Here is a 25,783-nt window from a genome sequence, read left to right as displayed (position 1 = left end):
GCCACTCCTCGTACGTCTTCCCCTCTAGGCCCTTCACCATCTTGGTTGCTCTTCTCTGGACACTCTCCAATAGTTTCACGTCCTTTTTGTACTGTGGTGCCCAGCACTGCACACAGTACTTGAGGTGAGGCCGCACCAGTGCAGAGTAGAGTGGGACAGTCACTTCCCCTCGACCGACTAGCAATGCCGTGCTTGATGCACCCCAGGACACGGCTGGCCCTCTGCAATGATTATTCTGCAATGATACTGTAAGTCCAGCCAACAGCATGGATCCCATCCCTCCGAGCAAGACTAACAGAGAGCTATTTTAGGGCAGTCAGGCTTCTGTAGGAGAAGACAGACAAAGCAAGGAACACCAGCTAGACTGCGATGTGCTGGGCTCACACTCAAGTCAGAGAGCTGGTACCACTAGCAAGGCCTCAGTGACCTGAGAGTTCCCTGCACATTCCTCAGGAAGCCTCCTCATCTTCCCACTTCCTCTGCTCCTGAAAACTGTCTTCCACCACACTCAGCCTAGCAGTCCTAGTCAGGTTAAACTGGGTAGCTACCTCAGACCAGACTGCAACAACATCTGGAACTACAAATGTCTCTGCAGAGCTCTTACCCAGACGGAAATGGGGGAGCTCCTTCCTGTTGGCCTGGCGCATCCACGTGGCACACAGCAAAATGCTGAGTGATCTCCTGCATATCTTCAAAGTTAAAGAATGCATTGAAACAGGATTTGTCTGTGAGAGAAAAAAAGAAATGAGACATTACCTGACGTTTTACTATGATCCGTCCTCCACACATCATGGCATACACCTTTGTGAACCCAACCCCGTGCCGAGTCTGTGGGACAGTGGATGCTGGGTGACAGTGCTGCTGTGCCCCACTGACTGCAAAGCAGCAATGAGATCTAGCAAATTAACTGCCATGGCTGGCGGGCAGGCAAGCAGGCAAACATCACCCCAGCACGCATGCCCAGGAAAACAGGGCCCTGCTCAGGTATTCATGGTACATACTGAGAAGCACCTATGTGAACATAGCAGCATGTGTGGGGTGGGAAGATAATGGTAAGAGCAGCTGACCCCACTACAAACATCAGAGTACTTCTGCAGCCTTGAAGAAGGGACTTGCTCACCTGCCCAGCATCCAGGAAAACTGATGCCTGGTGGCAATTCAGGGAGAACAGCTCTACTAAACGGTGCAACAAGTCACCTAGAGCCCTGTAGTGTGGTAGGTGGACTCATTCAACCCTGGCCCCATCTTTTGGGGGCTGTTGGAGGGCAGGGGCATGCTCCACGCTCTCTCTTAAGCAGACCTTTATCTTTTTAACCTGAAATGACCTATCCCATCTCAGCTCAAGGCCAGTCCCACTGTTCTCCATACTCAATTGATGATAACATAAACAAGCACTTTTTCAGGGTCCTTGGAGTACAAGGGCTTACGGTTGAGGCCAATGTCATGGTATGTGAGGATGACAGGTCTGTTCCCCTTGGGTGTGCCCCGCATGGTGACATGAACCACTCCGAAAGCTGTCTCAATGTCATGTTCCTGCAGAAAGAGAAGAAGGAGCCTCAACATTATGTGTGCTGGCTGTGCTACCGGTAACTCCAGCCAAGGGCCAGCAATAAGTGCTTCATCCACATTCTATCATTGCCATCCTGTCCACTGCTGGTGGCTCAGCATAGCTCCTGCAACCTGCAATCCTGTCAAATCTCCACAACCACTGTTCAGAAGCAGGTTGTTTTTGTACAGACATATGAAAAGTTTGGTGCTGTGCCTTCCTGTGCTCAAGATCCCATTTCAGTGGGTGATGCTGCTGCACAGTAGCAGAGGCCCAGTGTCATCTGTCCATCTGTCTGTTCATGGCATCACAAATGCAGCTCTACTCCCCCAGTCAGTGAACGTACTTCACTCCCTGGCTGGCATCCCTTCCCCTTCAGCCCACAAGTCTCTGTTCAATGTGCCTGCAGCCCACAGCCCTGGGATCATCATGCCAAGGGGCAGGCTGAGGGGGCACAGCAATGCCAGAGAGGCTGGTAGCAGCCCCAGACCCTGGAGACCACACAGCAGAACGTTTTGGAAACTGCAAGGCACCACAGAACAAGGAGACCCAAGCTCTGCAGACCCAACTGCTGGCTGCCTGGGGTGCTGCCACCCAAGGGAGTGAGAACTAACACAGTGCCTTGCACAGGAGAGAAAGAGGACCATGAAGCCTCTGCTCTGATACGTGTCCAGGGCAGAAACAGAAGCTACAGACTCAGGATAATGAACACAGAAGTGCCCATAAAGTTGTCTGAGTTTAACTAAAATAGTTGTGAACACATCTAGACAAACACTGATCTAGTATAACTACAGACTTTGGAAAAGGTGTAGAGATAGCAGTAAGGCTGGTTACCCAACATCATCTACGAGTCCATTCTCTAATCTATAGAAATCAAAGGAGAGTAATGCCCTAACTTACAGACACTGAAAAAAACACGCATTATTTTCTTGATATTAAAAAAAATAATCTGTTTAGGGAATAGCCTCATAGTTCAGCCTCAAGACAGGACATTACAACCCCTAAAATATTTTGTATTACACAAAGTTTACACAAAGCTTCTGATTTTTTTTTTAAACAGTAACTTCCAATAATCTGGATGTGATTAGACAGAATATAGGACAGAGGAGAGTACCTGGTTCACAGCACATCAGAAATTCATCCTGCCCCTCCTTTCTCCAAACAGCTGTCTGTGGGTCAGACTGATTTAGTTCTTGCCAAGAAAGACTTTCCTCTCCCCAGAAGTATTTCTTTCTGGGAAGCCCCAAAGTCTCTCCCCTTCTCTCAGAAGTGTGGCAACAGCAGCAAGCTGCCAGAGTCATATCACCTGAGGTAGCCCAAAGCCTTCTCCCTGATCGGCTTTGAAAGGCAGACATGCTGGAATCATTTCTGTGGTGCAGACCACCTCTGGCTGCCCTCATCCTCACAAAGCGGTTGGGTTTTAACTGCATGCAGATATTGAATTGCACATGCAGAGAAGCCAGAGTACTTAGAAAGCGGCAGTGACCTGCCTGCACTAGATGTGGGCAAGAGAAAATGGTAGGCGAGGTTCTAGACTTTCTACAGCCCGAGGATGACAGTACTCCATCCGGCTCCCCCTTGTTCTCAGGCCAGGGCTGCAGACCAAGACATCCTGCATAAGGAGGAGATGAAAAGTCCATATGTGCAAAGCAGGCCCGGGACTGCGCAGCCGGCAGCAGCACTGCCTGTCCTTGCAGCATGTGTGCTCAAGCAGAGCCAGGGTGCAGCCTGGTTTCTGCCTCCCAAGCCTCTGTGAAACCACCAGGCTCTCTGCCGCTTGCCTGTCTTCTCACCTCTCCCTGCTGCTCCGCTACAACTGGGAAAAGTCCTGCTTTGTACTCCGGCGGTACCAGCACAGCCACAGCAGTGGCCCTCATAGCATTTTGGAAATTAGCAGGTATGAATAAGTCCTCTAAGAAAACTGGCTGCTTTTGGAGGAGGCTGAGGCTGGCGATTGGTAGTGCAAGCAGCTGAAGCAGCCGAGTGCAGCAAGCTCATGGAATTGCCCAGCAAGTGCCAAAGCAGCAGGAGCTTGCAGCCCCCAGCTGCAGCTCCCTCCTCATCTGAGCTAACCACATGGCTGACTGCCATGAAAAGCAGGACTCTGCCATAAGCAGCTTTAACTCACTGACCTGGAAGGAAACTATCCAAACTATCCAGCTGATTTTTTTTTAATTAATTTCCTTTATTTATTTAATTATTTTAATCTGACTTTGTGAGATTTCTGCCAGGTCAGCGAGTTAAGAAGCTCACAGAGAGGCAGGACAAATGCTGGTGCTGGCTCAAAGCCAGATGGGAGGGCACCGGCTGGCAGAAGTAATAACCCTGCCCTGAGCATGAGGCCAGTTATACTGACTCATGTCTCATGCAGCTGCACCTCCAGAGAACTGGGGAGGGTTTTACAAACAGCAGCAAAAGGTTAACTATCAAACAGAAGCACAAAACCCTAACTGAGCCAACAGTGAGAAAATCACAGAAATAACAAAAGAGCTGATTATATTAAAAAAAGTCATCGGTTCAGTGACTTTTCTGAAATTAAGTCATTGCTAGGGCCACATGCGCTTCCACTATGTCGAAGACTGGAGAAGGTACTCAAAACAGAAACACCCACCTCTCTTCAGTCCTTTAGTACAAGCACCTCAATGTGCTTCATATTGCAACAGCCTGCACTTTTGTGTTTCCAAAAGTTGACCTTGGGTCTTTCTTTAGCTCTCTGGTAGGGAAAGAAAAGTGTTTCCTCGAGCTAAGAATCAATCCTTGCTCTCCCACTTACTTTGACTTTGTGAACTGCATAAGCTGAGATTTTGGAAAGTGAGACAGTTTATCAAGAAGAGGTTTTTCATGTCACCACTGGGCACCAGTCCAAGCTGGAAGGTACTCACCTCACTGATTCTTCAGTCACATTCATAGAATCATAGAACCACAGAATATCCTGAGTTGGAGGGGACCCACAAGGATCATCAAGTCCAGCTCCTGGCTCCACACAGGACCACCCAAAAATCATGCCCTATGTCTGAGAGCCTTGTCAAAAAGTTTCTTGAACTCTGGCGTGCTCAGTGTCATGACCACTGCCCTGGGGAGCCTGTCCCAGTGCCTGACCACCCCCTCAGTGCAGAACCTTTCCCTAACACCCAGCCTGACCCTCCCCTGTCCCAGCTCCCTGTCATTCCCTCGGGTCCTGTCACTGTCCCCAGAGAGCAGAGCCCAGCGCCTGCCCCTCCGCTCCCCTTGGGAGGGAGCTGCAGGCCGCCATGAGGCCTCCCCTCAGCCTCCTCTCCAGGCTGAACAAACCAAGGGGCCTCAGCTGCTCCTCATACGTCTTGCCCTCCAGACCCTTCACCACCTTTGTAGCCCTCTTTTGGACACTCTAATAGTTATACAACCTTCGTCTCTTGGGTCACCCAAACCTGCAGTGCTTGAGGTGAGGCCTCATCAGTGCAGAGCAGAGTGGGACAATCCCTTCCCTAGACCGACTAGCAATGCCATGCCTCATGCACCCCAGGACACAGTGGCCCTTTGGGCTGCCAGGGCACACTGCTGGCTCATATTTAACTTGCCATCAACAAGAAACCCCAGATCCCTTTCTGCGGGGCTGCTCTCCAGCCTCTTGTCTCCCAGTTTGTAAGTACAGCCAGTGCTGCCCCTTCCCAGGTAAAGGATCTGGCACTGGCTGTTGTTAAACTTCATGAGGTTGGTAATTGCCCAGCCCCCTCATTTGCCAAGATGTCTTTTTAAGGCCCCTCTACCCTTGACAGAGTCAACAGATCCTCCCAATTTAGTATCTTCTACAAACTTACTCAGTATACCTTCAAGTCCTACCAACAAGTCATTAAAGAGAACTAGCCCTAAAATGGAGCCCTAGAGAACCCTACTTGTGACATTAATGATTCAGACGGAGGGAGTGTCCACTGAAGATGGGAAGCAATTTGAGAAATCCCATCCTTAAAAAATCTTAGAGTGTACTGCTTTAAAAAATGTGAGATGATGCTGCCACGTGAGTATCAGACACTTCAGACATTCAAGATAAGGGTCTCTACATTCACTTTTTAACTACACACTGCAACATCATGCTGATCTCCTTTTCAGGATTACCTGTGCAGATAAGACTCAGTTTTACTCCTAGCTTCCTCTCATGTATTTCTATGTCCATTTTTCCAGTTTATTTTCTATGAAACCTTACCATGTAGCTTTATGGCTTTTGTCTTGATCTATAATTACAAATGACAAAAACATTTTCAGACATTACACAATTACACAACATTCGACTTCCCTGCCACCGATTTTTCTTGAAAATAACTCTCCCACATATAAAAGTCAAAGGACAGCATGAGACAGATACTTAATATAGAGCTCAGGTATCACGCTTTAGATAGCAACAAAAGTCGTTGCGCTTGTAAGATACAATTGCTACCTTGAATTGGCCAGGAAAAGCAGAAAAGGTTATTACTTCATTACTTGGTTATTACTCTTCCAAACACAGAGAAGAATAACCCAGTTGCAATAGATCCCTCCCCTATACATGCACACCCCTCCCTGCCAGCCACTCAGTGTGATGTCCCACCCTAACAACTGACTGCCCCAAACTCTGCATATTCTTTCCTGGTGTTTGCCCACTGCTCAAGTAGAAACACAGTGATGGAAAGTATCAGAAGCTAGTCATCTTCATTTCTCAGACAGCTATGTTTTGTTGCTGGTCTCTGTTAAGGCCAGCTCTGACACGCTGCACCAGTGTAGCTTGAATGGAGATTCAAGGACTGCTACCTTGCAGCTGTCAAACTCCCGCAATGGTCTGTCTGAACAGTGATCTGTAGTGCAGGGAAGGAGTGATGGGAGAAGGCAGGTGGCAAAGATGTGGCCAGGAGACTGCCCGATTTAACAAATGTGCAATCTACAAAATAAGGAAGGTGAAGGCAAGAGATGATGATGATCTATGGTTGTGTTTTGAAATACTTGATAAAATTTAATTTTCACTTAGGGACTGGAAACTTTATCAGAGGTTTCTCTGAAGAGATTTTATCTTCTGCCCTCATTCATACAGTAGGTTAAAAAATAAACAGCAGCTGCAGGCAACATGCTGTAAATGGGAACTCAGCAGCAGAGGCAGCCCTGCTCCCCACAGCCTGCTCTTGCTGGCCACAGGCACCAAGCCGTGATGCAAGCGTGCCGATAGCAGAGTGCTGTTGGTGAGATGGAACAGAGGAACAGGTTCTGTGTGGGCAGCTACTATTGATCAACCCAAACCAGAGCTGGGAACAGTTGCTTCAAAAACTAGCAGTGCCCTCAGGGCATGGATGAGATGAGCCATGAGGGAGGAGGATCAGGAGGGATGGAGCTAGGTAGGGCAGCTGGGGCTGGTCATACGAAAGGTCCAACTACCCCTGCGAGTCTGACTTTAAGAGTGGGTACTTTGGAAAAATAGACTAGAGCAAACATGTAGTGACACTTCCTCAAAAACTTGCGTCTTGTAACATTTCTCAATTTTCCCAACCTCCAACAACTTGTAGGTCAAAAGAGACTTTCTGAACTGGAGGTGTGGCTTTTGCAGTCAGTCACCGTGTGTCCAGAAAAGCTAAAGCTGAACAAGATGTGGGGTGAGGAATACCCGCTTTCCCGCACCTTTTGTCTGCTGGCTTCACCTGAGATTCCCCAGTCCTCGGTTTGGAGGACAGGGAACAGCCGATTCCATTCCCACAACAGCAACACCTAACAGCTTGTCATGCTTCCCCTTCATGGTTGCAGTTCCCCTTCATCAGTCCCTTCTCTGGGCTGATGTGCTCTGCCCTGTTTGGCTGGTCTTGGTGCAGCAGCTTTTGTCTGACTGTGCTGCTGTTCTCCCCCCGTTGTGTTCTGTCCTGATCTGGGGGGGCTGGCAGTATGTCAAATATGGGCATGCTGTGGATTTACACGGTTGCACAATGAGGTTGCTTTGTTCTCTGTTCCTGATAAACACGAATTGATTTGTTTTGTTGAAAGCCCCGAGCTGACATTTTCACTCATCTCTTGTAATGTTAAGGTCATACACCTCTGGGTTATCATCAGCCCTGAGCCCACTCCTATGTTCTGCTGCAGGATGGTTTTACTCAACGTGCACCATATTTACATTTATCCAAAGGCAGATAAAGGTTGCCATTACACCTTCATCACTTTTTCTAGATCATTTAAGAACAGGTTTAAGCAGCACAGGTCCCAACACAGACCTCTAAGGTACTCCTCTAGTGACCTCAAACGACAATGAAAATAATTGATTTTGGTTTGTTCACCACTATTTTACCCATGAGAGGACCTAATTCCTTATCCCATGGCCACCAAGGTCCCTTAATAGCCTTTTGGTAAGGGGTCTTGACTTTTGCAAATCCAAGTAGGCTGCTGCAACTAAATTGCTTGTATTTATATGGTTACCAACTCCTTCAAAGGATTCCAACAGCTCTGAAGAGCACAATTACCCCTTAAAAATACCATGCTGACCCTTTCCCAATATTTTATCCTTGGGATCCGTTCCCTATACTCTTTGCTAGTTTTATCAGTCTGCCTGGTAGAGTTGGTTGGTGAATTGACAGATCTTCTTTGGTACCTGCTCTAAAAATTGTGTTGCAGGTGAAGCACTGATGAAGGCACCATAGCAGTGTCAACAGAGCGTAACCTCTTGCTTAACAACTGCACTATTTCATTCTTAAACTCATTTACAACTCCTGTGTTGATACGCCCAGTCCTGGCACCTTGCTGTATTTGTTTTATAGTCTCTGCAATAGGCACTGTGGTTTAAGGTGGGCTCTCTGCTTACTCTTACTTACAAAGAGCACTCCAGCACCGTAACCTCTGGGAGTTGCTCTGTGGCAAGCTCATGCACACAAAAAACGAAATTTATTTATTCTACTATGGCTAGATCTTGTCTGAATCCTCCTTTCAGAGCCCGAGCAGCCAGTATCACTATCCAAACTCTCTCGCGTGCTTCCACATCTGATTGTGTCTGCTTTGTTCTGTTCAAGCTTAATCTGCTACAGTTTATAACCTTTTTCATTTTCACAAGCTTTTTGAAAAATGCTTTTTTTGTTTTCAATAGCCTCTATGCTATTCTCTTTAGTCATGCTGGCTTCCCTGCACCACTTCTCATATCTGCCACAACAGATAGCGGGCATTTGCTCTCTGCCTCCATTCTGATGTCCATAAAAAAGTCTCAGAGCTGCTGTGGTGTTTCAGTTCTTAGCTGCCTTGCTTAACTTATTTTCAATAAGCTTTTCCATTTCTATGCAGTGCTTGTTTTGAACTTTTGAGCACGAAAACAGTTAAGTTTTCCTATGTTTTTTTTTTTTTCCCACTCTGGACAGATGTTGACCTTAAGCACATTACGGTTCCCATCACACGACAGCTCTTTGAAGACAAATGTTTTGAACATGTTTCTCCACTGTGCTCATAATCAGGTCAACGTGGGGCTCCACACTGTTGCTCCACAGAAGTCTGCGTCTAAAAATGGAGTCTTGGTGTCATGTCCTACTGTCATATCTGCTTGTTCGACACAGAGAAGCCTGGGAAGACGCTTCAACTCTTCAACTACAGACAAAACATACATTTCCTACTTAAGCCTCGCATTTCAGCCTAAGGGAAATCTATGGTGTTCACTGACATAAGTTAGAGCCAAATCAGATCAACAAGCTTCCTGTAACACCCATCTGCATCCTCTGACACCTGCATCTACCCTCACCTCCTCATGCACTCTATGCAGGTAATAGATCAGTGTCCAACAACAGGGTCCTCAACTTTCTTCTGTGATCTCAGACAAGAATACGGTAACTATTGGCAGAAACAAATAAAAACTGAGATTTTTGGTGTAATTTCTCATTACAAATTGGCTGACTTGATGAAGTGTTGTTGAAAGGAGAGCTTCCCTCATCATTCTGCTCTTCCCCATGTCCAGTGCAGCTGATGGTCACACAGACATCTGTAAGCAGGGTGTGGGGCAGGCTTCGTTTCCCCACTACAATGGGAAACCAAAACAACTCACCCTGAAGCTAATGACCTCTCATTCAGATGGAAGGCCAGCACCACAAGGGCAGGTGTGGTGGCAGACTTGCCTTAGCTATACCATTAAGGAATACTTTCAGGTAGAGGCTGGGCAGAAGAACACAGCAGCCAGAGAAAGGCCAGCAATGCTACTATCTCCAAAAGTCCTGTGACTTTTGCTATGTGTTTTTTGGTCCCAGCTCCTGAGGATCACTTCAGAAAATGAAATGTGTGTTCCTGGAAGGCTCAGGCACCAGAAGGAGGTAAGATACAACCCAACAGCAGTTTTAAAACATTTGAGATTAAACAGATACAGGAATTGCTGGGATGTACTCCTTGCTGGGGATTTGCAGAAGGTCAGACTAGACTGTGATGTTATCCATTTGGTCTTAACATCTTTGAATGATCCTTAAACTGAGGAAGAAAATGCACATCTAAATATGACTGCCAAAATATAAATTTACTGTGAGACTGATGACGATAAGAAGTAGACACAGACTCAGTGTGACAAAAGGTTCAAACGGGGGAACCTTCTCTGACTATCACCTGCTGCTTTTGGCTAGAAAGGGAAACAATGACAGTGCCAGTGACAGATGCCACAGAAGATTCTGAGTATTATGAAATAACATTTCTGACTGAGGGAAGGAGGCACTCAAGAGCAGCTCCAGAGATGTCCATGGCTTGCCTTGAGCTCCAGACCCCAGGCAGCGAACAAAGGGACCTGAGTGCTGGACTGCAGCAGCCCAAATTCCAGCCACACTCCCTCAGCTACAGGTCTGAGCAGGATCCAGAGCTTAAGCTTTAGAAGTTATTAAAGTCTGAAATAAACCATTTGTCTCACAGTGGGAATGATTAACAATGAGAATTCATATTACCAGTGCTTTTCACAACTAATTTATTGTTTCCTTTTTAGCATTACCTCACACTGGGAGGCTGCTCAAAGTTCATTATTAATTCCCTTGAAAAAAATAGAAGTGATTTAATTTGGAGACTGACAACAAAGAATACATCTTTGAAATCTCTTCAACAGATATATTTTTTAATTCAGGTCTGGCAGAACACAGAGCAGCAGGGTATCTGCTACTTACATTCTGCCCTCTGTACAAGCAGAGGCTAGAAACATCCCCTCAGACCTTTCAGCTTAAGGACACTCAGGTCCTCACTCACCTAAGGCAGAAAAACCTGCCACTGCTACTTCATTGTGGGGTGGAGGACAGGCAGATTACTCAGATGGGGTTTCCCTGTTTCAGTGAAAAAGTAGCTACAGATATTACTTACTTGTGTCATCTTTGCTAAGGCTTGCAGAAAAGAACTGCAGCATGTTCCTGGGGTAACACATCACAGCTATTGACTAGGAAGAGATTAAAGTAGGTATTTTGTTGTCTTGCTCTTTGCAACAGCTGCCCTCAAATTTCTACACATTACTAAAACAACAACACAAACTATGCCTAAAAGCTAAGGAAAAAAAATGTAAGATGGTGAAGCATCGCCATCTGGTAATTCTTATCATTACAGTACCACAGACCTTAACGCAGTTGGTATGTAAGTACTTACCACCTCCTCTCTGTGCAAGATTATTTTGGAAATAGTAGGGCTGAAGGAGACGGCTGCGTGGGAAGCAAGCCTAAATCAGATTCAAAGCAACATCTTGAACTAAATTATTCATTTCCATACAGAGCAGAAATTTATTAATAGAAAACACAATATGATCTATGCATGCAGGCAACGGTTTCTAGTACTTTGTGTAACTGGATTAAATCTTAAATTAGAGAAATGCTGGGTGAGAACCAAGAGCAGCAGAAGAATGGGGTGTGTAATCTGGTTACATAAACATGAAAGCATCAGGGGACAAAGGTGCCGCCGGGCTATCCCCAAGCTACTATTTTATATACAAACAAGCTTTTGTGAATTGCTGTTGCAAGGCACATGATGCTGAAGGACAGACCTACGTGCCTGTAACCCTGATGAGTTGGGTCTGTGTTCCCAAATCAGAGAATGCAAACTCTTAAAACCACACAATATTGAGACTGATAGAAACTAAACAACTAATGACAATATCTACAAGTCAGGAAAGGAGCAAAGGAAGGACTGTGCTTTTCCATCTCCTGCCCTGCCCCTGTGTTACATGAAGCAGTTGAAGCCACAACTTTCTTGTCCTCCAGTAATGTATCCAGTGTCATGAACAAGGCACCCAGCAGTGCTTCTTTCTCCTTGCTCCAAGGGTAAATACCCCCTTCCCCAGATAAGGCAGGAAATTGGAACTGCCAGTACTGCCAGATCAGTAATAGCTCAGGGTGAATTAGATAACCTGGAGGTCAGCTCTTGTAAGCCCAAGCGTTGTTTCCAGAACTTGGCACCACGGTTTTGTGTCAGTGGAGCAGCAGCTTGCAGCCTTCCCCAGGGGCTGCAAACAGAAGAGGTTGATGCCTCCGTCCCCTGAACAGTGAGCTCAAGGTGCCATATCCAGTAGACATATGGCCCTTGTAAACATGAAACCTACACAAAGACGACCTACATATGCTAATACAAAGGCAAGTCTAAAACAATTTTGTGCGACCACTAGACCACAGACCATCTTAAACCCCTAAAGGCAACCTGGATGATGAACCAGTGGCTGCGCTTCCAGCCAAGGTCAGCCCACCTACAGGTGAGATGTGCCAAACCACATTTCCATGCCTTGCTCAAAACAAGGAACATCTTAAAAATCTTCTGAAGAGGAGAATGCAGGGGCATGCTCTGCATCTCCAAGCCTTCAATGTCCCCACTAACTAGAACTGTGTCTAACAGTGTTCAGTTGTAAATAGTATTGCAATTAGCTGCTCTGAAACACCATTAAAGGGTGTTTCATAAGGGATGGAAACAGATCAGTCACTGTGAGTGGAAAACACCATTCATTATTCTTAAGGTAGGAAGGAGGCAAATCCCTTTCTCAACCTAAGGTGCATACATTAGCTTTGCTGTAAGAATTCACTGACAGAACAAAAAAAAAGCACAGGAACTTCAAATACCTCGTCTGCATAATCAGCCTCTTTAGTACACTGTTGTCACAAGCATACAGAAAGCAAAAATAATGTTTAAGTAAATCCCACGGAAGGATCACAATCATACATTTCAAAATTAAAATTATGCTTAAGTCAAAGGCTAGCTAGCAACACCTCTCCAGAATTCAATACTGCAGCATTACATAAAAAGGGAATTTTTAGATGGAAAGCCAGTGATGGGAGGAATCAGAGAAAAGCTTCCCAGGAAATAAAATTTATTTTATTTTGGATATATCTATTTTATTTTCATCATTTTTAGCTTTATATTTTTTGTTGTAGACATGTCAACAGAAGTCAATAATAGTATTTTGTTGATGTGACTAACTAAAAAAAAAAATTAGGGGAAGCTTCTAATTTAGTAGGCATAAAAAAAACTTTCTTGCTAGATCAAAACATCTTCTGTATTGTAATTAATTTCAGACTAGCACTTTGAACAAGAGACCAAAAGAACTCGTACAAATCAGGAACACAATGGTCTTCAATATCCTACAAAAGATATTTCAATGCTGGTGAGAACAGCTCCCCTGGGATTTGTACAGAGAAAGCAAACCCTTCCTCAAAGTGTTGAAGTTGCATATTATTTCATTGCAACATACAGAAGATGCTTTAAAACATCTTGTATTCAAGGCTGCTGTGTAGCAATCACAAGCTGGCTTTAATGATTTCATTAGAAAATGAAACCAGTTTCCACTTAACGTCCATGACATCAGCAAATACACATGATGTGATTATTTCCAATAACCTCTCAAATGCAGAAGACCATCTCTTACAGCACAGCAAGCAAAAATAAAGCAAAGAGACTGGACAAGGATAGGAAAACTTCTAATAAACAAGATTGAAATTTATTTATGTATTTATGTATTATGTATGAAGTGTATTTATGGAAAAACTTCACCAAAATTAAATCAGCAGAAACGTGTTTATTGAAAAATTGTACTTTCCAATACAGAAAAGTGGCAAAAAAATCCTCAGTGGGCTCTGTTGTTAACTCTTCAAACATTTGCTGTGTTTTACTCTGGGACATAGGCAACACCAAGTACCTCTACGTTATAAGTTAATTTCAGTAATGCACAGCAAGTTGTTGGACAAGGAAGTTTTCATTTCTTTCCTCTGTAGGTTTATGCCTGCCTCGTCTCTTCTGTTTCAGTTGAACTCTGCATGTCCGGGATTTACTTATCCCCACTTCTTTCATAACTTCTGAGCTTTCTACAAATATTCTGCCAAATCCCAACCCCCTCTCCACACTCCAGGTCCTCTGAGGTGGTTCTGTGTGGTGTGTGCTGGAGAGCAAAATGCTTCTCTCCCTTCTCACAGGTGGGAGGCAGCAGAGGGGAGGCACTAGCTAGGGATCATACTAAACGGTAACTCACATCAGAATGAAACATAACAAAGACTTAATTGGATAGTTTACAAATATACCCACATATGCCTTAACTGCTTTTTAAGCAGAACATCTTGCAAAGGGGGAGAGACTTAGGCTAACCCCGAGCACCTCAAAGCAGCTGAAGAAGGTCTGCAGATAATAAAAGCACAAAGCCCAAGCACAGCTCTATTAACTGGGTAGGTCACCACACCATCTGTCTACCAGCAAACCAGACCATTTAATCCACCATCTGCCTGCTAACATTAGAAGAAGTCAAGCCTAGATTTCATTAGGATTCAAATAGCTTTTAAGCAAAATGTAGGTCGCAGATTTAGGTTAATACATTTTCTTTCTGAGAATAGCCTAGATTCATATCAATAAAGATCCCTAAGCCACCATGCTAGCTTTCCTCTTTATCTTCATTGCAGTTGGTTATCAGATTACTTTGGGGTTATTTTAATTGATGCCCAGGCAATCTGTCAGGGTTAACTGTGCTTGCTTGTAGATAAACAATACAAGAAAATCAGGGCACCTGCATCTGAAAGCTATTATGATGCAGCCAGGCTAAAAGCTTTTTTGTTATCACATAAACCCAGTGTAACTAACTTCAGAAGCAAGAGTATGTTTGCTGTGTTGACTTTACTCAGATCTGGTCCTGGGAAGCTATTCAAAACTAAAAACAAATACATGAGCAAATTAATAGAAATTCACAATGGCATCACCTGTGCCTTCCCAAAGGAAGGCTAGATGTTATGAAGTCCTAAATATGCTCGCTACCTGGAAAAGTAAAACATGCCAGAGGTTTACAGAAAACATCATCCCTAACTTGTGTGCCTGGCACCACACAACTCACAGAATCGGTGTTAACGTTAACAACATGTTCATCAGCAGGGTTTAAGCTAAACACTTTTCACAGTCATATATACTGATCAACTATGGAAAATATTTTGAAACTCCAGCTTCCAGCCAGAAGGAGCTCCAGAGGCACTGCAGGAAAAACAAACTCTGAGGCCAGCTGTGCTGGGCTCCAGCTGTACCTGAAGGAAGCACTGCTCTGCAGAGGCCTCACTGACTGGCTGCAGCCTGGCAACTGTTGTCCAGGATGCGTCCGGACACCTTCCACACTGCTGCTGCCTGCTCAGCTCCTTCACCCACATCCCCAGAGCACAAAAAGCTGCTTTCCAGGTCCTCTCCCCCCAGGTGTCCTGATACAACTTGATAAAAATGAATGTGCGTAAGAGCAGCCCTGTTCACAGAATCCGATTTGAGGGTGACACTCTCACTTCTGCGAAAACAAGCAAGTTCCAAATGATTAAACCCGCTACAAACCCAGGCACAAACACAGCTTTATCTCCACTTAAAATAGCTGGTTTTGGACTTTATAATAAAAAGGCCTGAAATGCAGGTATTCCATCACTGATGCTGTGCTCTCATACTGCAAACACTACATCGTATACAATATCCATCCCACAAACCCCCTATACTCTGTGTCAAAACCAGCCAGGTCCCTTGCAGGTGCTACAGATGTTGGAAACTGATTGAGAACTTCATTGCACTGTAACTGGAATTATCAGCCTTCATGAATTTGTGACCAGCTTGTACCTGTTCATGTAAAATTGACGCTGTCCCCAAAGCTCTTCCTCCCTGTGAAACTCTGGACAAATTATACCCCTGCCCAAGCACTTTTAAGTCTCTTTTTATACAGCAGAACCTCCATTCCCCTGAGAGCCCCAGCAACCTTCTTCACTTTGAATTCCCCCTTCTCAAACACGAATAAGTAAAACTGGACCAGTTCCACGGGGGCCTGAATGTGTCAGCCGGCCATGCTTTACTAGACCAAAAAGCAAGCAGACAAAGCTGCTTTTTGCACAGAGCTTTTTTTGCACGAGCTTTTTGCACAGACAAAAGCTCGACTTCCAAGTTCTTCCAAGTCTAAGTACTGTCAGCAAATGAGGCATAAAATCCAAGCAGCCATCCCTCCACCTATGTGTTCCAACAGATTTCAGAGCTCACTCAGCCCTCGGTGGCATTTTCCAGGTTGGACAGGCAGGCCAGGCCAGGCCTTCTCAGAATCCACACCATATAGGCAAAGTGGAGGAAGGTGAGGCTGGGACAACATCTGCAGTCACAAGAGATGCTATGCAACTTATTGGTGAAAAAAATAAAACAAAAAAACAAACTAAATGAATTACCAAACGGGCTTCTGGAAGGAACATCTCGTCTCCTGCCCAACTGTTGCCATGGCCACCAGCTCAATGCTGATCTAAATTGAAGCGGGGAGAAGCAACATGCACGTTCTTCCCTGGCTCGGTGCTCCCAAGCCCCTCTGCACAGCTGCAGGCTGCCCTGGGAGCTCCTCCAACGGCACCGGGCGCGTGCAAGTCGATGGCTGCTGCTCGTTCCTCTGGAGCTCCCACTGCACACATCTAATGTGACTTCAGATTTGGAGCACTCTTTAAACAAGGGTGCAGCGAGGCTCTGCTTGTGCAGAGAAAGCGTAGAGGAAGAAGAAAGAAGCAGAAACGACACACAGATCCATTGTGGAGACTCCTTCCTAACCCCCCATTACCTCCCAAGGCAGCTGCAAACCCAGAGCTTTGCCATCGAATTTGCAGCGAAGGTTAATGTGCTCAGATTCTTAGGCATTGTATTTATATTCTTTCACAGCAGACAGGCTTCAGTACGGAAGAGCCTGTGAACCACTCACCCAAAGCCATTGCACCTATTCTACCCTTTCCCCCATCCTACTTGGGAGCACTCTGAACCGCTGCAGAGACGGAAAAGATGCAGAAAGAAAGATGGAAACAAGATGGTATAGGGAGGTGTTTTTCAAACCCATTATCTACCTTTCTTAAACCAGAAAAATGACTCTCTAACACTACTGCCACTTCTGAGATAGCAAACTTAAGTGACAACAAGGTAAGATTGGTAATTTTTATATTTATAGACTTTAAGATAACATTAAAAGTCACAGGGAATCATGCTAGAGCAGTACAGTGACATGTGCATGCCTAGATGGGGTGTACTTTCAGTGTCCTACATCAAGAGATGAGAAAAATACAAACTGTCTTCTTAGGACCGTATTTTTTTATTTTCCTGTTCTGCACAGGCTTGTAGAAGGTCTTCTGGAATCGTCTATATTGACAGACTTCTTATTAAAAGATACCATGTGGTGTAGACAGATCTACCCCCTAGCTGCACCACTGGGGTAACACAGCTGTGAGCGCCTGTCCTGTGCTATGCAAACATTGCAGGCACAGCAGCCTCCTGCAGCTGAAGAGAAGGGTAAAGATACTGGCTACAGATCAACATGCTGAGTGGGAAGTCAGCAAGGTAATCTGGCATGGTAAATGGAGACTATGCTTTATAAAACCCACCACATAATCTCAGTACTGTGCTCTGCCTAACAAAGAATGTGTCTGTCCTGGAGGCTCGTGGTGCAACCGCTCCTCTGAAAGGATTATTCCTATAGCAACCAGAGTGCTCATCTCCACACTACTCTGAGATGGAAAATCTCCCAGAAAATGACCACAGCTTTGCCATGACCCAGGCCCAGTAGAGCACAGGTGCTGTATCTGGGGCAGCAGTAACACTTGGTGATTTCCATTTCCTCACAACACAAATACACAGAGCATGCAGACTCCTCTTTTCCTAGTCAGTGAACCAGATGGGATGTGACAGAGCTGCAGCTATTCAGCAGATCACATCTCACCAACAAACTGCCTTTCAGGAGACCAGCCAATCTGCAGCCTGTTGTGGAGCCTTGGCAGAGAGCAGTCTGCACCTCACAGCACACAACGACAAGCTCTGGTGAAAGGGTAAAGGGCACTTTCTGTCAAATGGACATACTCAAGCTCCTATTGATTAAACCTTCAAAGAAGTTAAAATGAACATACGGTTTTTCATTTCTGTCAGTGTTATTGATAGGCCACGAGGAGGCTACCCACAGATCCTTGGCTCCTGCACACGTCTTACCTGACAATCGAAGTCCTGGAAGTTGCGAGCTGCATTCTGTTAACAAAAAAAAAACAGAAAATAGACTTCAGCACAGTACCCCAAAACACAGACCGACACTACCATGAAGGGTCTCCTCAGAAACCTCTCCTTCAGCATGGTCTGGCCAGACTAAAAACAAATGTGAGACTCCCACACAAGAAATCCATGCAAGTTTTGCCCATCGCTATTCAGTGAGACCTCTGGGGACTGCCCCAAGTGAGCATCTGGGGACTCAGATGAGGGTTGAGAGCATTGGAGGAGGAACAGATACAACCCAAGAGGAACCCTGACCAAAGGCAGGCTGGTTATGAGGTTGGTTTTTGCCTGGTCCTGGTGCCCTTTATTAATTTGAATTTAAAACTCTTTAAAGGACTGCCACTAGAATCACAGGCAATGAGTGCAAGAACACAAGCTTTGTGGTCAGCCACTCTGCAGTGGCTGTTTGCATTGTTTCATCCCATGGCAAATGGCAAATGCAGTGTCGCTGCTGAAATCTGAACACATGGGAACTGGGGTAAACAACCCAAAGCAGACTTTTCTCAGATGGTGTCACCACCCATACATGCGAGTATACATTTGGTGTACTGCAAGATTTAAATTCTGCAGTAAGTTGTCTGTTCGTGTGCCTGCAAAGCTTCATGAGACCCAGGCTCTGATCACAGGGGAGGCTACACTTCCGAGTGCTGCACAAGGCTGGGCAAATTATCCAAGTCAGCATACTATCTTACACGTTATAGGCATAGCACCTTAGTGCTAAAATTACAACTAGGACCATATATGAGCAACACAAGTACCCTAAATGCTGGCTGAGTACCCTAACTCCCCTCCACATGTAAGCAAATGGCCCTGTTTTCCTCTCCCCGGGCTTTGTCATAGTTAGGAAGAACACAGGTTACTAACTACATTCTTCAGTTTGTGATGTTCAAATTCTGGATATCTGCAAATCTGATCTAAGAATCCCCAGGTGTTAAGTACTGAACTGTGTTAGATATTTTGAACATACTGTGGCACAAAGCCTCAGATCCTCAGGATGGAGAAAAAGGAAATATAAATTAGCCCTCTCATTTCAGTTTGAAATCCTAAATTAGCTGAGATTTCTGACAACCTTGTCTATGCTTCTTTCCCTGCTCTGTTAAACACAGCCAGTAGAGTCTCCTAATCTACCAGGTTGTAAAGAAGAAATTCAGTTGACAGTTGACCACGGCCACAGTGAATAAGGACTACAAACAAACAAAAAAAACACTTTATGAGGAAATGAGAAACTTCTGTACCCAGCACTGGACTTGGATGGTCCACAGTAAGTGAACTGAAGGCTGATCTGAATATCTGCTAAGAACAGTGGAATTCTTGGGGGTGCAACAAATCAAAGAATGAAAGCCTGTAACTGTATTACTCGTTGTCCAAGTACACCAAGATGCACAAGTAGCATTATTGCTGACATGTCCTGACTCCTGGATATTTGATTTTAACACATCAAAATCTGACTTTAAAGCACTGATCTATTAATTTTCTCAACTTTCTCGAGTCTAAGATGAAGACATTTTCCATTTCTCTGAAGACGTCGTGTCTGTAGCTCAAAGGCAAAGCACCAGCTGGAATTATGAAAGGATATTCCTTAGGCTGAATTGGAACCTCCTGAATTAAGTTGTTGTGTTTCAGTGACTCTTCACTGAGGCTATATTAATAGGAGTCAAAGTTGCCAGAATACTAAGCAATGAGAAATAGTAGAAAAGTTTTGAACGAAAATTAACATAATGCAGCACTCTTGGTTTTGTTTTGCAAGCCATCTTTGCTGAATAGTTGTTACCACTATAACTGTTAGCCTGAAGACACTGGAACTAAAGGTTAAGATGTAAAAACCATACACTGTCCCATTTTGGCAGCAAATTTACACAACCACCATTCAGGATCTCTAAACATCCAGCAAGAGCAGGGACTGATAAGAACCTGAATAATAAGTAAGTTTTCTATCAGATTACAGACAGTATTCTCTTCTTCTCTCTTTCAGTTAACTGCAAACATTTCAAGTTGATTTTCTTTCCCAGTATAAAGGCACTGTACTTTAGTGAGCCTGAAAAAGGTGAACATATATAGTTTAATGGATCTTACTTCCCTGCATTTTCTATTAGACTTAACTTACACACAAATGTCACAGTTTATTCTTTAAAAGTCAGGCTTGTAGATTTTTGCTGACTTAGATCTGAGACAAAACAAAGCCGGGGCTCAGTGGTCCCCAGTGGCATTTCCTGGCTCACACAAAGTGACCAAGCTATGATCCATTTCCACATCCCGGTCATTTCCACTGTTTGAGCATTAAGATGCCAGAGCTCCTTTTCTCTGTACAGCAGTCTGAAGAGTTCATGAGCACTCACCCATTAGCAACTTAAGAGTTTTACTGTACTATTTCTGGCCATTAATCCCTGCTGGCTCATGAAATCCTCTCTCTAAATTGGGTTGGTCAGTAAAAATATTAGTGAACCACCAGCTCAATACTTCTTGGATGCTGATACGCTGCACAGAACAGCACATTAGGGCACCACACCCATATGCTCCACAAACGATGTCTATGAAGCACATACATATTACCTAAAGTCTGAAAGTATTAATGAGGACCAGAACTCAGAGATGGTAGTTCCTTGAGACATTTCTTTGGTTTAAAGAAAGTGCAAAAAGCAGAGCCACAGCACTCTTCTCATCCCTGTGTAGTGCAGAGTACAGTAGTTCTGGAGCCACTCTACATATTTTTTTTCCTACTGAGATGGTATATATTTTCTGTAACTTCAAAACAGAGTCAAGGAAATCAAATGCCACTTTGAATGTGCCCTTCTGTTTGTTGGTTAACAACCACTGGGTTGTTTAGGTAATCACTCCGCATTTAAACCAGAACTGTCCCAGCTGTTAGCTAAGAGAACTGGCTGTGCAGAGGACAACACAGCAGGGACTTGATGGGACTGATCAAGCAACACCTGACAGAGACTGAGAGGTTAATAGAGACCAAGAAGCAAAAATCACTTTGTTATGAAACACTTCAATACTTCCTACTTCGGTTGTTTCACGTAACCAAGGGAAACCTACCTGCTTGAACTCAGACACACACAGACAATCCTAGGAGAACCATAAGCAATAGGTAGGACATTACATTTGGGAAACTTGTCTCCTATAAATATTTTTCTCTCGTTATGGAAACGGAAACTGTTTTCAAGGTCTTTCTGTATTGTTATCTGCTGGTCTACACCTCTGTTGTTCTTCCAAGGATCACCCTCCCTGGAAAGATTTTAAAACGTTATGTTCAAGCTATGGTGGAACCTAGTAGTAAGCACTAGACTGTAAGAATAGGCAGCTGGATTGTAGATTTCAGCTATATTTTTAGATTTCTGAGATATTAAACAGGTATGCTAGCACTCTGAAGAAATTGGCAAAAACTAAGCAGCACAGACTAAAATGTAGCAGAATTTCAGACATTTCACTCGTCTTGGGTGGAAGTCTGCAGTCATAGAATCATAGAATATCCCGAGTTGGAAGGGACCCGTAAGGATCATCAAGTCCAACTCCTGGCACCACACAGGTCTACCCAAAATTTTAGACCACGTGACTAAGTGCACAGTCCAAACGCTTCTTAAACTCCAACAGGCTTGGTGCAGTGACTACTTCACTGGGGAGCCTGTTGCAGTGTGCGACCACCCGCTCAGTGAAGAACCCCTTCCTGACGTCTAGCCTAAACCTCCCCTGCCTCAGCTTAACACCGTTCCTGCGGTGTTAAGTCTACACAGTGCAGTCTTCTGTGTGTACACGAGTGGCCAAAGTAGGGTTCTCATTCAGAAGCTACCATATCCTTTGGCAGAACAAACTGGTTCTTGAAATTAGACATTAAACAGCAAAACACTGCTTCGCATACCACGAGACTCTTTGACTTGGCTGTTACATATGGGAAGTGACCAAAAACTATTGGTCATAATCACTATGTTCAGACACAAGATTCTCAACCTTCTTGGGATGGTCCACAATGACTTAAGAACTCAAAGCAACAGTTCATGGCAGAATAAAGGCAGGCTTGGGCTTTCCTAAAGCCCAGATGGCTCTCCTCCAGTCCACAGAAGATAGAGTGAAAGGATTAAACAGCTGCTGCAATGCAATGATTTTCCAAAGTCTCAGTACTGCATGAATCAGAACTGCTATGACTAGACTCTGCAGACATTAATAAGAAAGGGCTCTCCATCAGTAAATCCACTAAGTCCTAATTTGCATTTAGGGCTCAAAACAAAAATGTATAATTTGGAAAGAAAAAAGACTTTAAATAAAAAAGTTAATTAAAAAAAAAAAGTGATACAAGCCAAGGTTTCTCTAACAAGCTTGAGCTTTGATATCAGAGGTTCTACAGCTCAGCAATGTCAGGAATGGTGTCACCTTTCCATCTTCTGACCTGCCTTTGTAAAACCCCAGTACAGGAATGATGCAGTTTGCCTGAGACTCCAACTTACTTGAACTGTGGTCTTTCTTTCCCTGAGTCTTTGGAAGGGTATGTGATGGTGGATCACTAGAGCTGGGGAAGCAATTCATGTTTTTCAGTACTTAAGGTACTTCAAGCTGTAAACAATCAGGGCTCCTTGCCAGACACAAAGTCAGCTGGAACACACCTGTGAGAGCAAAGGAGCAACTAGCATTACCTTATCATTCAGAAGCGGTTTGATCTCTGTCAACTGAACGTCCTGTAGTTCATCCATGGTGCCGTAAGCAGTGTCACTTAACACTCACAGCAGCAAAGGAGCGATTCTGAAACAAAGGCATATATTTAGAAACAGAATTACGAAAGATGTTAGCCAAAAGAAAGCTTTAAGGTCTTTTCATTAGACTTGCATATGCCCAAACTGAAACCTGAAAGCAGCTGGTTCTCAGTTCAACATAAAGTACCTGTAACAGGAGAATGCAAACAGCCATGTTTGCACTCACAGTGTCTCATTTTGCTATGCCTCACCTTGTACATTGTCTTGCCCACTGAAAACTGTCCCAGAAAGCTCACGCCTTTCTATTCAGAAAGGCTGGGTCCATTTCCATGCATTGCTGGTACTCCAGCCATAGTCTGCCTGGAAATGACTGGATCAGCAGAATGATAAAACTGCTCATGAGTACTGACACTGCCGGAGTGTTTTAGGAAGGGCTGATGGTGCAGATCATGTCGCTGCTTAGGCAAACTGTACATATTACTGAAGATGAAATAAAAAAAAAAAGTAATGGGCATAAGCAGGGACAAGAATAGGCACATGGTGGGCTTCCTGGATGTTAGCCGAGCGCCCTAGAAAAACAGTCTTAGGTGCCACCACAAATCAAATTCTTTTTGCAAGATTATATACTGCTGCTAACCACGGAAGAAAAAGGTGGAAAACGAGTACTGCAACTGTGCTTCTAAAGCCACCGTAACTCCACACAGAGACTGCCCAGAAAGGAGCACTTCTCCTCACACCAAGAGGTGTGCAGGGCTGTGAATTCTTTTCACCCCCTTTTGTGCCAGAACTAATATTGGTGTGGCTGAAGCCAGTCTCGCAGAACACAAATCATTATGCGTTTTCCCTCTGAAAATCAGCCATAGCAACACCTGTCTCTTTTAGCTCCTTTGCCTCAGGAAACTAATTTAGTTGTCTTTTTCTCTTTTTTTTTTTTTTTTGGCTAGAAAACATATCAGTTCTGAGACTACCAAGAAACCAGCTAATTTGCAGTAGCATTTCCCTTATCCCACACTGAATTTTCACTTGGAAGAACAGTAAAAATAGCTATATGGATGGACTGTAAATCCCAGAGGAAGTCTAGTTACTGTAATTCTTGGGAGGAGTTATGGAGATCAAAAATATTTTACTATAACAACATATACTATATTTTACTACAAAAATATTTTACTATAACAACATCCATGCACTCTGGAATTGATAAAGAGCTCAATATATATCTGGTTCTCCCCAAAATTCAGGGCAAGAATCCCATTACTTTACAGACACCAAAAGAGTTTCAAACAACCATCACAAAGCTTAATTATCTGGAGAACTTATTCCTCTCTCAGACCCCTTTGAAAAGCCATCCACTGGACGTGATGGCTGGCAGGATGGCGGTGCTTATTTGCTTATTCTTGGGGTCACTCTGCTAAAGCTTCACAAACATTCCTCCAAGTTTCCCCTGAGCTACACCATGAGCACCAACTCCCAGGAAGCCCCAGGATGCTCTGCATAAATCTGCCCTGGGATCATTTGTTGCTGCTACAAGCATGCTACCTGAAGTGCTTATGGTCTAGAGAGACATTTTGTAAATCACATGCACTACTTTGTTAATCATTTGTTACAATAAAAAACTAAGATGTTCAAAGCAAAGATTATTAAATGCTTTTATCATCAACCTCAGTTTCATACTTGGTCTCTAGATGAGACTGCAGTGCACACAGTAAACAGCATCACACTGAAACTAATCTGATGCTTATCTTCCTGGTCCACTACTGCTCCAAATATTTTTTGTGAAAGCAGGGTCTCTTGGGGCTAAGACAGGGGACTACTGCGTTCCTGCTGTGTTGTACCTACACTGCACATTGCTCCTTTGTTAAAGCAAGCTGGGCAGTAGCAAGAAGGGATGTTGTTTTGGATGCTGGGCTCAGAATTTGGTGAAACTTCCTTGAGAGACAAGAGACAACCTTCCTCAACATCAACCAGACTCAAATAATCGCAAAATCTCCTGCAGGGGAGCATTCTGGAGGAGTAAGAGAGACTCTGCAATGAGTCCGCAGCACAGTCAGCCTGGCAGACTATGGCTCAGAGCAGGCTGTTCCCCCAGGCTGCAGGAGCGAGAGCAGGACCTCCTGCAGGGCCAGAGGGGACTGAATGCTGAAGTGACCCATAAGGGCACCAAAATTACCAACTAAGATTGAAATCCTACAGAAAGGTTAAATTTGCACAGCCACAAATGGCAAGATGGTTGATTTCATGTTTAACCCTTTTTATTCTAATCTGTTCTTCCAGCAAATTGGAGCTTTCTTCTGCTTTTCTAGAAAATCAAAGCTTTTCAAAGGCTTCTGAAGGAAAAGCTGCTGGGGGTCCCTGTCACTGCTTGCAAGCAGTTTTGTTTGTTTCTTTCTTTCCTTTAGATTACTGAACTTTCTGGAAAATAGCTGTCGCAGCCTCAGGACTTCAATCTGAATCTGTTCAGAGGATATTTTGCAGGCAGAGGCACAGATGTTCTCCTCCCAGCATCTTAGCAAGCTGAACGTGATTGACCTCAACCACATCTGGGTAACTGGGTTTTACAGCACGAGATCTAAGCGGCTCTATGTGATTATACACTACAACTTCACTTGGACACCATGCTATGCTAACAGCAACACAGCTTTTAGTTTGAAACATGGCATAGTGGCACACTTGTCCAAAAAAAAAAAAAAAACACGTCACAAACATTTCTCAAAAGAGAGTGGTTTGTAAGCAGAGCAACCTGGCAATGCACTTCTCCAAATGCAGAGGCAAAGGGAAGGGGGGGGTATAGGAGATCTGGGCTATCCTCTGCTCCAACCACATTAAAGATGCCTCATAAATGATCTGATGACACGTCTGCCCAGGAAATAAGCAATTCTCTCCCTTCACTCCTCCTGTTATTTAAAGAAACAAACATGTCATTTCATAAGCAGCATAAATATTCACAAAATACAGATGAGCTCTGTAGAAGACAGTCTACAAGCAAAGAAAAAGGTCTGCCCAGAGTGATCCACATATAAATCATACATTTTTCTATAAATGTCCCAGTACCACCTACTTTGCAAGTATTCCTCTTGGTTCCATTTATATATGGCTATAAATACACTCAAATAGCCCCAAT

General features: G+C 44.3%; 1 protein-coding gene across 2 annotated transcripts in view; it reads right to left on the bottom strand.

The window, feature by feature from the left end:
- Nucleotides 1-25,783, bottom strand: part of NDRG3 (NDRG family member 3) — a 60,283-nt gene that overhangs the window by 12,764 nt on the left and 21,736 nt on the right. For both annotated transcript variants that reach the window (XM_040575346.1, XM_040575347.1), the window contains exons 2-5: nucleotides 22,609-22,714; nucleotides 17,924-17,959; nucleotides 1,428-1,533; nucleotides 605-725 (exon numbers count right to left, since the gene is read on the bottom strand). In XM_040575346.1, coding sequence (XP_040431280.1) covers nucleotides 605-725; nucleotides 1,428-1,533; nucleotides 17,924-17,959; nucleotides 22,609-22,665 — 320 coding nt within the window. In that variant the 5' untranslated portion in view covers nucleotides 22,666-22,714. The remainder of the gene's footprint in view (nucleotides 1-604; nucleotides 726-1,427; nucleotides 1,534-17,923; nucleotides 17,960-22,608; nucleotides 22,715-25,783) is intronic.

This window comes from Cygnus olor, chromosome 16, assembly GCF_009769625.2.
Source record: "Cygnus olor isolate bCygOlo1 chromosome 16, bCygOlo1.pri.v2, whole genome shotgun sequence".
NCBI lineage: Eukaryota > Metazoa > Chordata > Aves > Anseriformes > Anatidae > Cygnus > Cygnus olor.
Note: the sequence above shows the minus strand (reverse complement) of the source record. Positions and strands in the feature narration are given on the sequence as shown.